Raw genomic sequence first — 14,973 nt, 5'->3', positions numbered from 1 at the left:
CTTTTAAAAAATCTCTCAGGGTGCCTCTACCATGTTGGAAAACACTGAACATGCAGCAACTCCAGCTGCTAATGTCTACAAGGCCACCCAACTGGGCAGGGCTGTGTGCTACACCTTAGACGGTTAATTTGTGTATTTCTTATGGAACATTTTTTTGGCAGATGGCAGTACAGTGTCTTAAGGAAAGTATGCCTTTTCCTAACTCATATATCATGGTCACCTAACTCACACTCAGCCCACTTCTTCCTTTCTGCAGTATCTAAAGGGGTTTCCCCATGTACAGGGAAAGTTGGGCCTGCTCTTCACTCTCCCCTAGAATTTGCTCCAAGCCAAGCCTCTCATCTAGGAGGAGTTGCTGTCTGGTCTAAAGAGCGCTACAATGCTGGAGGTCACTCCTGGGGTGTGAAGGCTACAGGCAAAGGCTCCAGAGGGATCAGGGAAAACTGCCCCACCATCTCTCTTTCATCACTCTACACCTCCCTCCACTGCCCTCAAATCACTGCTTCACCTACCTGCTCAGCATTCCTCTGAGACTGCAAGTGGGAGTGCAGGCGCCGGATGAGGGGGACACCATTCCGTGCCTGCCGCTTCAACAGCCAGTAGTTGTGAAGCCGTTGCATGAACTGGGTTTTCCTCTGAAAGGAGAGACCACTACAGATCTTGTTCAACCTTGAGTAGAGGCACAGGGAAGTGAAAGACAGGGTCAATGGGCAGCCCAGATTACAGCCTCCTATCAAGATCCCGTGGTTCATTTCTGAACTTGGTAGAGGAAGACAGAATAAAGTGGCCAAATGCCTCACCTCAGAGAAAGGCTTGAAAAGGACGGCAAAGTTAAGCAGCTCAGATTCAGCATGAGATATTTCACTTGATTTTCCACCTCCTGCCTTGCAGGTTCCAAAAGAACCCTCCCCCAGGAACCCAGACCCTTTAGTCCTGGACTCCTAAGACATAGGTCTGTGCCCCAATACCCTCACTCTTTACTTGATAAAGGCAGCAAAAGAGAACAGGAACTTGTATAAGCTGTGGGCAATGCAGTCACTATTTCCTGCCCCTCTGTGGCTAAGGGTCCCATCAGACCAGGGAGTAGTCCACAGCCAAGCTGGAAGGAAAATTAGTAGAAATATAGCAGGCTACTGCCCTCTGAACCCAAATGCAACCCTTTGGAGTTGTCTGACCTCTGGTTTTTCATTAAAAAACTCAGCAGCCTAAAAATGCCTAATTTTGAACCAAATTGAAAAAAAAAAAGAATATAAAGACATAAGAGGATGGAGAATCTGAAAATTTAGCTGGCTCCACAAAGAAAAATAAATAGTATACAATATCACTTATATGTGGAATCTAAAAACTATGAGAATATGAGAGAATTCCCTGGCGGTCCAGTGGTTAGGACTCAGTGCTTACACTGCGAGGGCCCAGGTTCAATCCCTGGTCAGGGAACTAAGGTACTGCAAGCTGTATGGCATGGCCAAAGAATATAAGTAAATACAAAATATAACAAACTACTAAACATAAAAGAAGCAGACTCCGAGAGAGCAAACTAGTGGTTCCCAGTGTGTGGGAAGGAGGGCAATACAGGGCCAGGGGAGTGGTAGGTATAAAATATCACGTATAAGATAGCTCAAGTATATACTACTGTACAACACAGGGAATACAGTCAATATTTTGTAATAATTCCAAGTAAAAAGTAATCTTTAAAAATTGTATGAAAATAAAATTTTAAAATTTAGCTGCTTAACTACCCCAAAAGAGAAGTCTGGAGGTCAGGGTTTAAGCCAATAACACATGAGGGGTGGGGGGAAGCAGTAGGAAAGGCATTAATGAGAGCTCATAATCTCTACAATAATGCTCAAACTGCAAGGTGGGTCACATTATTCCCATGTTTCAAATGATGGAAAGGCAGAAGGAGAACAGCCTCTGTTCTTGAGAACGGAGGCTGAATACATTGTTGAAGTCACTAACGCAGTTAATAAGATGGTGAAGTTGGGCAGGATTTGAACCCATGATCTCTCTGCTATACCATATTGTGTTCCCAAACTGATTACGCAAGGACTCAGTGCTCCTCTGGCTTTTCCTCTGCTTCTCGTCCTCTCACTTGCACACTTCCATTGAAAGGAAGATAACTGTGGCTAAACAAGAAGTTGGAACCTAAAAAGTATGTTCATGTTGGGCTGGACATTGCTCACCTAGGCCTTGCGCCTTTCCATGGTCAGACATCCCTGCCCCAAAGCCAAGCTGACAAAATCAAGGCCTAGGCCTTTCCCCAAAGAATAGATTCCCCCACCAATACCCATGCCAAGCACACCTGTCCAGATGCAGGCAGCCCCCTCCCTCTATAACCTCTTGGCCATGGAGGGTCCCAATAGCATTTGTGCAGGCGGGGAAAAGAGTAATAATAAAATAGCAGTAGCAGCAGCAGCCACCATTTATTGAGCACTTACTATTTGCCAGGCACTGTGTTGAGTGCTTTACTTATACTATCTTACTGATTTCTCCCAAAAACCCTTTGAGGTAGGCTCATTTACAAATAAATACACTAAGGCTGAAAGAAGTTAAGCGACTTGCCAAAGATCACACTGGTAGTGACAGAAGCTCAAGATTCAAATGCAGGTCTCTCTGGTTCTTAGTCAGCATGCAGTGCTGGACCCTGCAAGAAACCACCTACAAGAGCAGACCTGACAACCAGAAAGTCTAGCCCCAGGGCATAACCACCAGGGGACTAAGCATGGACCCAATCACCTAACAGAAGCGGGGAGCCTAGAACAGCTCTGTGACTAGAAGGCCCATTTCCTATTGACTAAATCTAACTCCAGTCATGGTTCACAAGAGCCTCTCCCTCTGGATCTTCTGTCTTCTTGTCTTCTTTCCAGACGGACAAGTCTGGCTGCCTGCTTCCCGCAAACAACTCACTCTCCTCTGCCCACCAGTACTTTCTTCCTGTCCCTTACACAAAGAGATACAGACAGACAACAGGAACAGAACCTAAAGGCGTCATGAGCCCCAGCTTGTGGTCTAGGGTCTGTCACTTTCCTGGTTCCGTCCAGCCCTTAGAACAGGACTTGGCATATAATAAGTGCTCAATAAACATCTCACTGAGTGAATAAAGGAATGAACAACTTTACCTCCCGTGGCCGCAGTTCTTCATCTGGGGGTGTGGGAGAATGTGCAAGGACTATGTTAGATGAATAATATCAAAGACTCCTTCCTGCTCTAATACTGTAGTCTTTTTAATGAACATCAACAATGAGATGAGCCTCCACTGGAAAATCTTCCCTGTCTCTTGCTTCTCTGCCAAGCTCCCATCCCTCCAACATCTCCAGATAACTCTCTGATGATTTAAAACCTCATTGGTGGGAGCCAAAGTTTCTTAGTTATACTGCAGAACTGATCTTTCCTCTAAATCTATAAGTTTCTTAGGAGGAGACATAACATATCTTCCCCACACAACAACCATCTTATGCAAAGTCCCCATCATTCCCGATGGAGCTTTCTGGACAGCAGATACCCATACTGACCCTTTCAAACAGAGGTTCTCATTTGGAAGCACTTCAATCTCCATAACGTTACTAGAAACATATGTGGGGAGCATCTGAGGTTGTCACAAAGATGAGGCAATTAGGGAGGGGATGCGAATGGCACTCACAGACCAGGGATGCTAAACATCAAGAAACGTATGGGATGGTCCTAATAACGAATTACCTCCTAACGAAAATGCCACTGGTGCCCTGTTGAAATATTACCTTAGACATCCTGTTGCTTGGGTTTCTAGGCAACTTAAGTGTGTGTCTCACCTTGAACCAAAGGAAATACATTGCTTTGAAGGGCACAATCAAAACCACAAACCAGACTGGGCGAGCCCAGGGTCCAAAGGAGAAGTCTAAATTTGAGAGCACAGAAGAGAACAGGAATTCACCAACATTAGGGAAGGAGGTCTGGCTCAGGGCCAACACCAGCCCAAGAAGAAACCATGCATCCCCAGGGAGACCTCCTGGGCAGGCTCACCTGTATGAGGGGATCCGTGGGACAGTGACCATGGGGACAGTGGAGGTTGTGTCTTGACCCACTTCCTCTGGCTCCTTCTTGATCCTTTGCTTCAAAGTCATCTTGTTCTTCTTGGACACTCCCTTGAGGGGGCCACCTACCCCACCCTGTCCTTCACCTTCCTCCTCCTCTTCGACCTCTTCCTTCTCTTCTTCCTCCTCACAGGCCTCCTTCAGCCCTTCCTCATCTCCTGCCTCACTGAGGCTTCCGGGAGACTCGCCCTTCCTCCTAGCAGCGGAAGCACCTGGCGGTGAGTGGGCCTCACAGTAGGCGGTCTTGCGCACTGTGAAGATGGTGCCGTTGAGGCTGGTCTCACGCATAGGCTCAATCTTCATGAAGAGCCCAGCCCGCTGTGCACACGTCACGTGGAAGGCCGTGTAGCAGTTCACCTTATGGCACTGGATGGCTGCACCCAGCCCCTTCTGCTTGCAGATATAGCAGGTTAGTTTCCAGCGGGCAGGTGGGATGTTGTCGATGCCCTCGATGGGCTCCAGGAACACGGTGTTAGCAAAGCAGACTTCAGGGATCCAGATGGCACACACTACATGGGCCCAGTGCCCATCACTGGTCTGTTTGAAGGCGCCACCCTTGTTGGGGCAGAGGACGCAATCCACAGGCCGGGAGGGAGACTGTAGGCAGCAGCGGCAGAGCCACTGGCCCTCAGGGATGTAAGGGACACCATAGCACTCCTGGTGTACAGCCAGGTTGCAGATGTCACAGAAGAGAATGACGTTGCTATTGTGGCACTCGTCATCCAGGCACACACAACAGAAAGCATCTTCATCAATGAGTGACTGCTGGGCCCCACTACTGCGACTTTCCAGGTACGACTCCTTCTCAAGCCGGTCTACCAGCAGCTCAAAGGTGTCTGCCGACACCAAACTGTACCCATCTACTCGCCGCTTCTCGTTTACCAGGTCCAGCCATGCGAGGTCCTCCTCATCCATGTCATACTCGACTTCTGCATCCAGATCTTCAGGTGACTTTTCAATGTAGCGGTAGTAAGCAGCAGGCAGTGGGGGTGCTTCTGGCTGACTGCCTGAGTCCACCATGCGAAAGCTGGGTTGCGGGAGGTGGAAGGAAGAGCCAGACGCATGCTTGGAGCAGGACTCCTTCTTTTTGCCCTTGGATGAGGATTTTTTGGACTTGCCAGGGAACTGAGGCTGCTCACTGTTTTCCTTGTTACTATTGCATTCGGTGATATCCTGGGCAGTCAACTCATCCTCTGTGATTATCTTGAGTGGATCATAGATGCTAATACGATGCAGGCGTCCATCGATGTCCACTTCCACAATCCGCTGGGCCTGGGCATATGTCAGGGTCTCCCGAGTGGGTGAGCACTTCAGACTATAGGGGGATGGGGAGCGCCGGCCCTCGGCATTTGGCCGCGACTTCCGGCGAGGCTTCCTCATGGCACCTGGGAACCAATGAGACAGACCTAAGGAGAGAAGGCCAGGAGACTGAGCTATATGGTTAGGCACGCATGGACTCATTCACCCTTCCTTCTGATCAGGTGGCCACTGAGCATACTGGCTATTTCCTCAGCCTGAACACCCTATCCCTCGGGCATCATTTACAATGGCTTGCTCCTTCACCTCTTCCAAGTATTCCCATAAACAGTGCTTCTCAGTGAGTCCCTCTCTGACCATTCTACCCAAAACTGCAAATCCCTTTCCCCCATCAGCCATCTTTCATTCTGCTTTGTTTTTCACTGTTACTTACACTCACCAATTTTTGCTATGCTATGTAATTTACCTATTTATCATGTACCTTTTCTTCCTTCCACTAGAGTGTGGGCTTTCCAGGTAGAACTAGTGGTAAAGAACCTGCCTGTCAATGCAGGAGATGTATGCAGGTTCGATCCTTGGGCTGGGATCGCCTAGAGAAGGACATGGCAACCCACTCCAGTATTCTTGCCTGGAGAATCCTGTGGACAGAGGAGCCTGGCATGGTACAGTCCATAGGGTCGCAAAGAGCCAGACACAACTGAAGTGACTTAGCCAAACACTACTGAAGTGACTTAGAACAGCACAGCACTAGAATGTAAGGTCCATGAGGAGAAGGATTTTTGCTTGTCTTGTTCCCTGTTGTATCTCCAACAAGTGTTAGCTGAATGAAACGAGAAACCAAACACACATGATCCCTACTCTTGAGCAGCTCTGTCTGATTGAAGGGACAGAAAAGTACAGATCACTACAGTGAAACATGGGGAGACAGCTAACGTTCTAATAACGTACATAAGGCTGAGGGACAGCTAACTACGAAAAAAGGGAATGGTGGTTAAAGCTTAGGAAAGGAGTAAACAAGAATAGCATCCACTTATAAGCTCTACACATGAACAGTGTAGAGCCATGCACAGTGGCCCCATGAGGGATCAAAAACCATAGGTCTAGAGCCCTTTCCCAATCGATCTTACCATGATCAGAAACCCTATCCCCTGATCACACTCAGGGATGAAGGGGGTGAAGGTACCTGAAATGTCTACTACATGTGGTCTAAGCACTTCAAACTACAATGTGCAGGGTATTCTCTGCAAAAGGCAGCATTCATGATGCATTGGCTAGTGCATCTCTAAGCAGAAACCCTGGAAGCTCTGGGAGTGGCCTCAAGCGGCCTTTATGGGACTCTCACTGGACCCAAGGCCAAGATAATGAAGGTAATATCTGACATAAACTCTCAATGTATCTGTTACCTCAAAGTCCCTCTCTCCCAAAATACATCGTCTATCCCTGTGCAACAAGGAAAAGGCTCTAAAATTTTCTCACATCGTTTTCTGGGATGGAGAGAATTGTCACAAGCTCAGAAGGAGCTATGGTTGCAATTACTGAGGCCATCAGTGCTAGAAAAGACCTTTGAGGATAAGATGCCCTGAGGTATAAGCAGAGACTTGGAAGGCTATGAACAAGGAGATGATTTTAAGGAGACAAAACAGAATCTGTCACTTTGGTTGCAAGATCTACCATCTTTATAAAGTGGAGATGGTGATGATAATGTAACACACTTTTCTACAAAGCCCTTTTGCTTTTAATACTGTTCACAACTATTTTGGAAGGTAGAACAGATATCCTCATCCCCATTTTACAGATGAAGAAACAGAAGCTCAGAAAGGCATCATTCCACGCAATGCTACTGCTGCTGCTGCTGCTAAGTCACTTCAGTCGTGTCCGACTCTGTGCGACCCCATAGACAGCAGCCCACCAGGCTTCTATCCCTGGGATTCTGAGGCAAGAACACTGGAGTAGGTTGCCATTTCCTTCTCCAATGCATGAAAGTGAAAAGGGAAAGTGAAGTCGCTCAGTCGTGTCCGACTCTTTGCGACCCCATGGACTGTAGCCTACCAGGCTTCTCCATCTATGGGATTTCCCAGGCAAGAGTACTGGAGTGGGGTGCCATTGCCTTCTCCCCCACGCAATGCTAGTAAATGATAAAGCTACAATTCAAACCCAGATCTTTTGATCTGCTCAACTAATCTCACTAGAACGTAAGTATACCACAGAGATGTCATGGTCTGGTACAAAAAGGCTCTGAGGCAGTCCAGATTCTAATCTTGGTCCAGTGTGACCCCCAAGAAAGTCACTGAATCGTTCTGTGCCCCTCTACTTCGTCAGTAAAATGAAATTAATAAAACGAATCTCTCAAGGGTTGCTACTTGTTAATAAAGTACTGTTACCATTCTTGCTCAAAATGCCTTTCAATCCCAAAGTGTGACTGAAACAAAAGCAAACAAAAAACAACTTTATTGAGGCACAGTGCCAGGCAAGCACAAACCGTATTTGAAACCAAAGGAAAGAGAATCATCACAGCAATTCTGTGCAGGTTCCAGAGACCCTTGGCCACTCCATGCCTTACAAATGCCAACTCCCTGAGGGGCAGCCCAGGCTAACGGACCGGCTTTATTACCCTCCCTCCTTCGAAGGCGTGGAGACCCCTGCAGAGTAAAACTCGACCTCAGTACTAACTCGAAATGGTCCAGAGAGCAGATGAAGCCCCTCCTTTGTCAAAGCCACGGTATATTCCCCCTCCCTAGCCGCTATCCGCTACCTCCTGGGCAGCTCGTAGCTCAGGTCTCTCTCAACCAGGCGGCAATACCTACAGAGACCTCTTCTGTCCTACCCAAGACGCTGAGGGGCAAACTCCAGAGGGGGAAGGGCTGCTGCTGAGGAAAAGGGAGTTTCGCCCGCAAGGAGCTTACAGTCTAGTTTTTTGGCGGGAGTTTCTCATCCCACACAGCCCTTCCCACACATACAGCTTCTAATACCTCCCAACACCCTCAGAGGTCTACCTGGCACCCCCTGAGCCCCGCCTCGCCCACTCCACACAGGTCCTCGAAGAACGAGCTTCTGCAACTCGACTGTTGCCCCTGCACCCCACACGAAATACTCATGAGACAAGGGAGAGCCCCTGCCAAGGCTCCCTGCCCCTTTAAAGGAGCACCTCTTCCAGAAGAATCTTGATCCTTCAGAGGAGAAAGGAGGGAAATAACATCTCCTCACCGGAGGGGAGGGGGCGAGCGCGCCACAGACTGACTGACGCGGAGTCCGACCCTCAGACAGAGAAAGCTAGCGCCTGCGAACGAGCGGGGCACAGAGGCGAGAGCCCATTGGCCGCCGCAGCTACCCGTCAAGAGGAACTGGGGGGCCAAGGGACGTTCAGGGGGTGGACATCTCCTCTGGTCTGACCAATTGGAGAGCGCGACGGGGGCGGGGCTCGGTGGCTTGGCTTCCAGGACCGGGGGGAAAACAAGATGGCGGCTGCGGGAGGGGGTCCTCGCTTTTCAGCTCCCCCCCTCACTCGCCGTCTCCTTCCCCGCCGCCACCCTGGCTCCAGGAGAGAGCTTTCGCGCCGCCCTCGTCCCTGTCGGGAAGCCCCTCGCTTCCCTCCCCCACCCCGCTCAGTCCCTGGTCTCCGTAGGCCCTGCTGCCCTCGCCCCCGCTCCGTCCGGCCCCGCTGCCGCCCCCGTTACCTCAGCCGCCGCCCCGGCCCTACCGTTCGGGACCCCTGGGCGCGGGCGGGCCAGCCGTCTAGCAGGTTGGCGCGGCCCGGGAAGCGGAGCGCGGCCTCCTCCCGCGCTGGCCTCCGCCGTGCCCCCTCCCGGCCCGCGCTGGGGCCCCGGCTCGGCCGCCGCCGCCGCTCCCGGGGGAGGAGGGGGAATGGAGCCGCCGCCGCCGCCGCCGCTGCCGCCACGGAGCCCGGCCGAGGGGAGGGAGGGATCAGCCCCCAGGCAGGATCCGCCCCTCCGGCCTCCCCCTCCCCCCGCCACCTCCACCCCTTCCCTCGCTCCCTCTGTGGCTCCGCGGGCTCTCCCGCTGAACGGGATCGAGAGCGCGAAAGAGAGGGGAAACAGGGGGGGAAAAAATCCCCCCGCCCGTACCCGGCGCGGCGGCGGCGGCGGCGGCGGCGGCTGGGGCGGTGCGGCGCGGAGCGCGGAGTCGCTGCCGCCACAGGGCACGGTCCCCCGCTCGGCCTCACGGTGGCGGTGCGGACGCGGCAGGGGCTCCGAGCAAAGGCGGGATCTGCGCTCGCCGCAGCCCCGGTTCACCCCGGCCCGGCTCGCCTCCTTCGGGGCGAGCCCGACCAGAGAGCTGGAGGACGTTCGGATCCAAATGGGAAAAACACAAGTCCCTAACTCGTCTTAGAGTGGTTGGTCATCCCCTTCCCCCAACCCTGCGGGGGAGGAGGCTAAGGTTTGGAGCGACAGCCCCTCTTCCCGAGCTAGAGGGTCTCTAAGCCAAGAGCAGTCACTGAAGACAAAATCGGTCTGCAGGGCTTTTTGCGGTGCAGGTGCTTGCACTACTTCTAGAAAGTCGTCCCCACCCCCACCCCCGTGTTCCAGTTCAGAGGACAAAGGTCTACCGAGGTCCATATCTTCCCCCAGTGAGGACAACCAGGGAAGACCTGCCTGCCTCTGTGTACAGGTGAGCGTCTTACTCCCCGCCAGATATCCTTTATAAAAATCAGACCTGACTTTTCGCTGTGCCCCGTCCTCCCCTTATGGGTTTTGAAAAGCGTAAACATAGAAGTTTGACAGTCTTACTTAAGGACGTCTGGAACTCGTTTGTCACCATAGACACGGGAAACACTCTCCTTATACCTGATTTGGCTAGGAGTCTGTTAATTTAATGCAAAAACGCTTTTCTAATAGATGTTCGGCAAATGGCAACTTCAAACTCGGGTTTCAATAATCAGCCCGGCTTTTGCTTTCGTAAATAAATTTAAGAAAAGGGCGCGTTTGCCACCCCTCTTTTGCTTATAAATTGGAAAGCTTACCGCATATGACTGAAGTCTTAAGCACCAATATTTAACGATGTTTATAAAGGATGTATGGATAGCCTGCCTTTAAATGTGAAGATGAATGACATGTTTTGAAAGCGATACCTCTGCCCAAGCTCGTGGTGTAGCTTGGTAAGACTCACAGTTTCTTGCTTGGTTCTGATGATCAGCAACACAGATTGTAGAGTCAGAGGATGAAGAATAAAGGCTTTAGGACCCAAATCTTCCAAATGTTTGAACTGAACAAACTGCTACTTTTGAAGTACAGGTGTTTGTCATTCTAAGGAATTTAAACATTGTGTTTCGAATTTGAAAGTTTGATTAAAAGTAAAGACACTCATTTGTTTAACAAAGATGTTTTCCTGATTACATGATAGCACCTTCTGGCAAAGTAATAGCAAAAATACTTCCTTAACCCTTCTTTTTTTTCTTTTCAAGAAAAAGGGAGTGGCTTGTGAAGCTAAGCAAGGGCAGGGCATTGTTTTGAAAGCTGTGAAGGTAAAATAGTATGAATTAACGTCAGGTGTTTTAAGGCTAGGGGGAATAATCATTTGGAGGGGAATGTGGAAGAAAAGATGATTAATTGTAGAAAGGAAAGCCCCAGAGACAAGAGAATATTACAATTACTTTTAGTTAAAGAATAAAGAAGGCTAATAGAAGCAAGAACACTGAATTTCATTCCTTGTTCTTTTAAAATATGAAATATAACCATTTCTATATATAACTAGTAACTTTTATTTCTTGATGGATGTTCTCAAATTTGATTTAGTACAATTCTCATTGTTGTGATTGGGAGATAACTTTTTCCACTAAAGTTAATGAAAAATACTTTGAGGAAATGTATTTAAATGATTTTAAATGCTGTTGAAAATGCACTGGTAAGCTGATGCATATAGTTTCCAGGTTTTTCTATTCAAAGATTTCATAGAAGACCTTATTCAGCCTAAATGTTTCTTTTCCATTTTCAACTTCCACTTTCTTAATGGTAACATTACAGTTGTCCTCACTTATATTTTTGACATTTGGAATTGGTTTCTGTTAGTATAACTGCATACATAACTAGTTCACTATGATGTAATTTTAAATGTAATGTGGGACAATTATGTCATTAAAAACAAATTTGGAACATGTATCAAAAATCCCAGAGGCACCAAATTTAATTCACTTTAATCTTTAGCTATTTTGAAGTGCTTAAATTCACCAGCCCTGGGCCTTTCCATTAAACCATACAGCAATTAAGTTCAACAGACAGAGGCACAGACCTTTGATTCCCAAAAGCAGTTTTTAAAATCCTCCATTTAAGTAGAGACTAACTTAATTTTGAGTAGGAGATTGTTTTACCACTTAGACCCAAAAAGAGAACATGAATACAAAAAGTTTCCCCTTAATTTTTTCTTCCAGCATTTCAGGATATATTTGTCAACAATTTACTATTATCATTAGTTTACTGAGGCAAGAAACCTCTGAAGGGTCAGATGCAATACCTACTGGATTAATGAAATATATCTGAATAAAAGAGAATAGACTTTGATTGTTAAATTATTTTTAATAAAATATTCTTTCTTTAGACCTTGGCCAAAAAATTCTAAAGCATAAGTAGGAAGAATCTGGGAGGTTGGAATCATTGTGATAGTCTTATGCTGTGATGAAAATGCTTTCTAAGTATATAGTTTGCTTAGAAAAAAAAATAGCTGTGCTAACAACAAGCTTTAAACTGAATACCACACCCTCTAAATGTAATTCCATTCATTTATTCCTATAACAGACATTTATTGGACACCTCCTTTGTATCCAACACTGTAAAAGCTGCTTTGGAAACTAATGACAAAATTTCAACCTATAAACGGCACAGTGATCATAGGTAAACATAGAGTCTGTTTTTTTTTTTCCGTTAAGTAGTATGCAATCAAGGTGGTAGCTAGAAATAATTAGAAAATATATGCAGGAGAAATTAGATAAAGCAGTGAACAGTGTAGGGCTTCAGTTCAGTTCAGTTGCTCAGTCGTGTCCGACTCTCCGCGACCCCATGAATCACAGCACGCCAGGCCTCCCTGTCCATCACCAACTCCCGGAGTTCACTCAAACTCATGTCCACAGAGTCGGTGATGCCATTCAGCCATCTCATTCTCTGTCATCCCCTTCTCCTCCCGCCCCCATTGGAGACTTCTTTTAACCTGGTTCTAAATAGTGATGGATGTGACTTGGTGAAAAGAATATAAAATGACATTATTAGATTGGTGCCAGGGCAGCCCAGGCAAAGGGACAATATGCAGGAAATAATAAGGAAATTATCCTTGCTGGTCTGTATGGGGAAAATGTTAAGAGAGAAAAAGTTGAATTGGATATGAGATATGGCAAGGGTATAGGGATAATAAAAATAATACCTAACACTTACTTGCAAGGTACTGTGCTTAGTGCTTTACATACATATTATTTAATATCTTCATTGAACTTAGAAAACAAACTAGTTTAATTAGTAAAGGAAATCTATTGATTCTCATAACCAGAAACTCCAGGGGGGCACCTGGTTTTAGGTAAGGTCAAGTCAAGAAATTCAGATTATGTTAGTGTGACATAGTCTCTTGCAGTCTCTCGGCTAGCCTGAACTAATAGCTGTGGCCAAAGGACATGATACTCTTGAGGCTGTGGTCATTGTTCACTACCAGAACCAGAGGACGTAGGCACGAGATAATTCTCCAAAGAGATAGTGGCCACTTTTAGAAAATAGGTCCGGTATGCTTGCTGTATCTCATTTATCAATCTGTAACTCTGTGAAATTATTATCATGGGCCCCGACACACAAAATAAACTAGAGCAGGCAAAGTATTAGGTAAACTAGGAGGGATTTACTGTAGATAATTAGGTGGTGTGAAAATAAAAGGATTCTAACCAGAGTGGTGGAAGAGATGGTAGAAAAAGAGAAGGGAAAGGAAGGGTCAAATCAGAAGACAGATAGACAGTTTTTTTGAATGATTGGAATAGGAACAAAGGAGAAGATCAAAGATGAATCTAAGAGAAAAAAGGAGGAATTTAAACTCAAATTTAGGAGGTTTTGACAATGCTGGTAGGGTCATTGCAAAGTAAGAGGTGGCAAAGTGTTACTCAGGAGTTCCTTTTGTGTCTAAGGGTCTGAGGATTGAGGAAATGATGTCAGCTCAAGTTCTCTGGAGCCTCTTTTAGTGACACTAAAATACATATTCATTCAGTAATTATCTGTGAGCTGCAGGTAAGGTTCTATTTTGTGCCTGTGAAGAGTACAGAGGTGAAAAGGCTACACTCTCACTCTTGAAGTCACTTAAAGTCTAATCACAGGAATAAAACAAGTACATTAATAACCAGAGCATGCAATAACATGTAAACTCCTCAGGTGAGATGCAAGCAAAGTGGCCTGAGAGTTAGATATGAGAGAGGAGAGGGGAAGGCACTATGAAAAAGGTACCAATTGAGCTCGACCTTAAAGCTCAGGTTCAGCGTTAACTGGGAGGATGGTAGAGGGAGTGTGATCCAGACCAAACACCAGCATGAGCAGAGAAAGGTGAGATACGACAATATTGATTCAGGGAACAGTGGGTTACCCCGATTGACCAAAAATGGGTGGTATGACCGTAAAGACTGGAAGGATAAAACAAAATCAGAACAGAGAGTCCGTTATGTAGGAAACTGGATGTCAGGGGCAGTGGTTCCTCATGATTTTTAGAACAAGGAAATGGTTTGACTAATTCATGCTTTAAGATCCAGTCGGGCAAGAGAGTGTGATACAATATGGTTTAGATTATCCAGCTGGTATCGCACACATTATCCTCTAGACTTGAATTCTGGCTGGAACATTTTACCGTATACTTAGTGAAATACTAAACCACAAACCTGGAAGTAAAAAGTATGTGGCAAGTGTAAATTGTTCAGCCTGATTTAATGTCCTTTGATTAGCATTTCTGTTAAGTCCTAAACGTTGTTTAAATTTTAACGTACTTGTGTTTGGCTGTGCTGGGTCTTCGTTGCTGTGTGTGGGCTTTCTGTAGCTGCGGTGAGAGTAGAGGGCTACTTTCTAGTTGCAGTGTGTGGGCTTCTCATTGCAGTGAGACCACGTTTCTCTTGCAGAGCATGGGCTCTAGGCGTGCAGCCCCAGTAGTTGTGGCTCACGGGCTTAGTTGCTCTGCAGCATGTGGCATCTTCCTGGAGCAGGGATTGAACCCCTGCGTTGGCAGGCAAACTCCCAACCACTGGACCACCAGGGAAGCCCAGGTCCTAAACTTTTAATCATGTGTGAAGTCAGGACACCATAAAATATGTTATTTCCGCATTTTAACAAAAGAAAAGAGTCAATACTCTGCAAGTAGCCACCTACTTGGTATAATTTTACTAAAGAGAGAAAATACACAAAAATAATAGCTCTTAAATAATAGTAATAACAATAGCGTCTACCAAACCATAATCTACATTTTAACAAAATCCCTCTAGCTGATTCATATGTGTGATGATTAATTTTGTGTGTCCACTTAATTGAGCTAATGGATAACTGGTAAAACATTATTACTGGTTGTCTGTGAAGGTGTTTCTGGAAGAGATCAGCATTTTAATTGCTAGACTGAGTAAAGAAGATCACCCCTACTAAAGGGGGTGGGCATCACCTAATCTGTTGAGGGCCTGACTAGGACTGAAAGATAA

General features: G+C 46.8%; 1 protein-coding gene across 4 annotated transcripts in view; it reads right to left on the bottom strand.

Moving 5' to 3' along the window:
- The window catches only part of BRPF3 (bromodomain and PHD finger containing 3), a 37,777-nt gene extending 28,609 nt beyond the window's left edge, over positions 1–9,168 (bottom strand). The window contains exons 1-3 of one of the 4 annotated variants that reach the window (XM_055406374.2): positions 9,025–9,168; positions 4,000–5,455; positions 513–669 (exon numbers count right to left, since the gene is read on the bottom strand). In XM_055406374.2, the coding sequence (XP_055262349.2) occupies positions 513–669; positions 4,000–5,450 (1,608 nt within the window). In that variant the 5' untranslated portion in view covers positions 5,451–5,455; positions 9,025–9,168. Of the gene's footprint in view, positions 1–512; positions 670–3,999; positions 5,477–9,001 lie in introns of all 4 variants that reach the window. The other 3 variants (XM_055406372.2, XM_055406370.2, XM_055406373.2) reach the window with 3 other exon arrangements.
- Positions 9,169–14,973: the final 5,805 nt, after the last annotated feature.

Source organism: Moschus berezovskii, chromosome 23 (genome assembly GCF_049115385.1).
Source record: "Moschus berezovskii isolate FMDL1 chromosome 23, NW_MosBer_1.0, whole genome shotgun sequence".
NCBI classification, from domain to species: Eukaryota; Metazoa; Chordata; class Mammalia; order Artiodactyla; family Moschidae; genus Moschus; species Moschus berezovskii.
The sequence above is the reverse complement of the archived record's forward strand: the minus strand, read 5'-3'. Positions and strand labels throughout refer to the sequence as shown.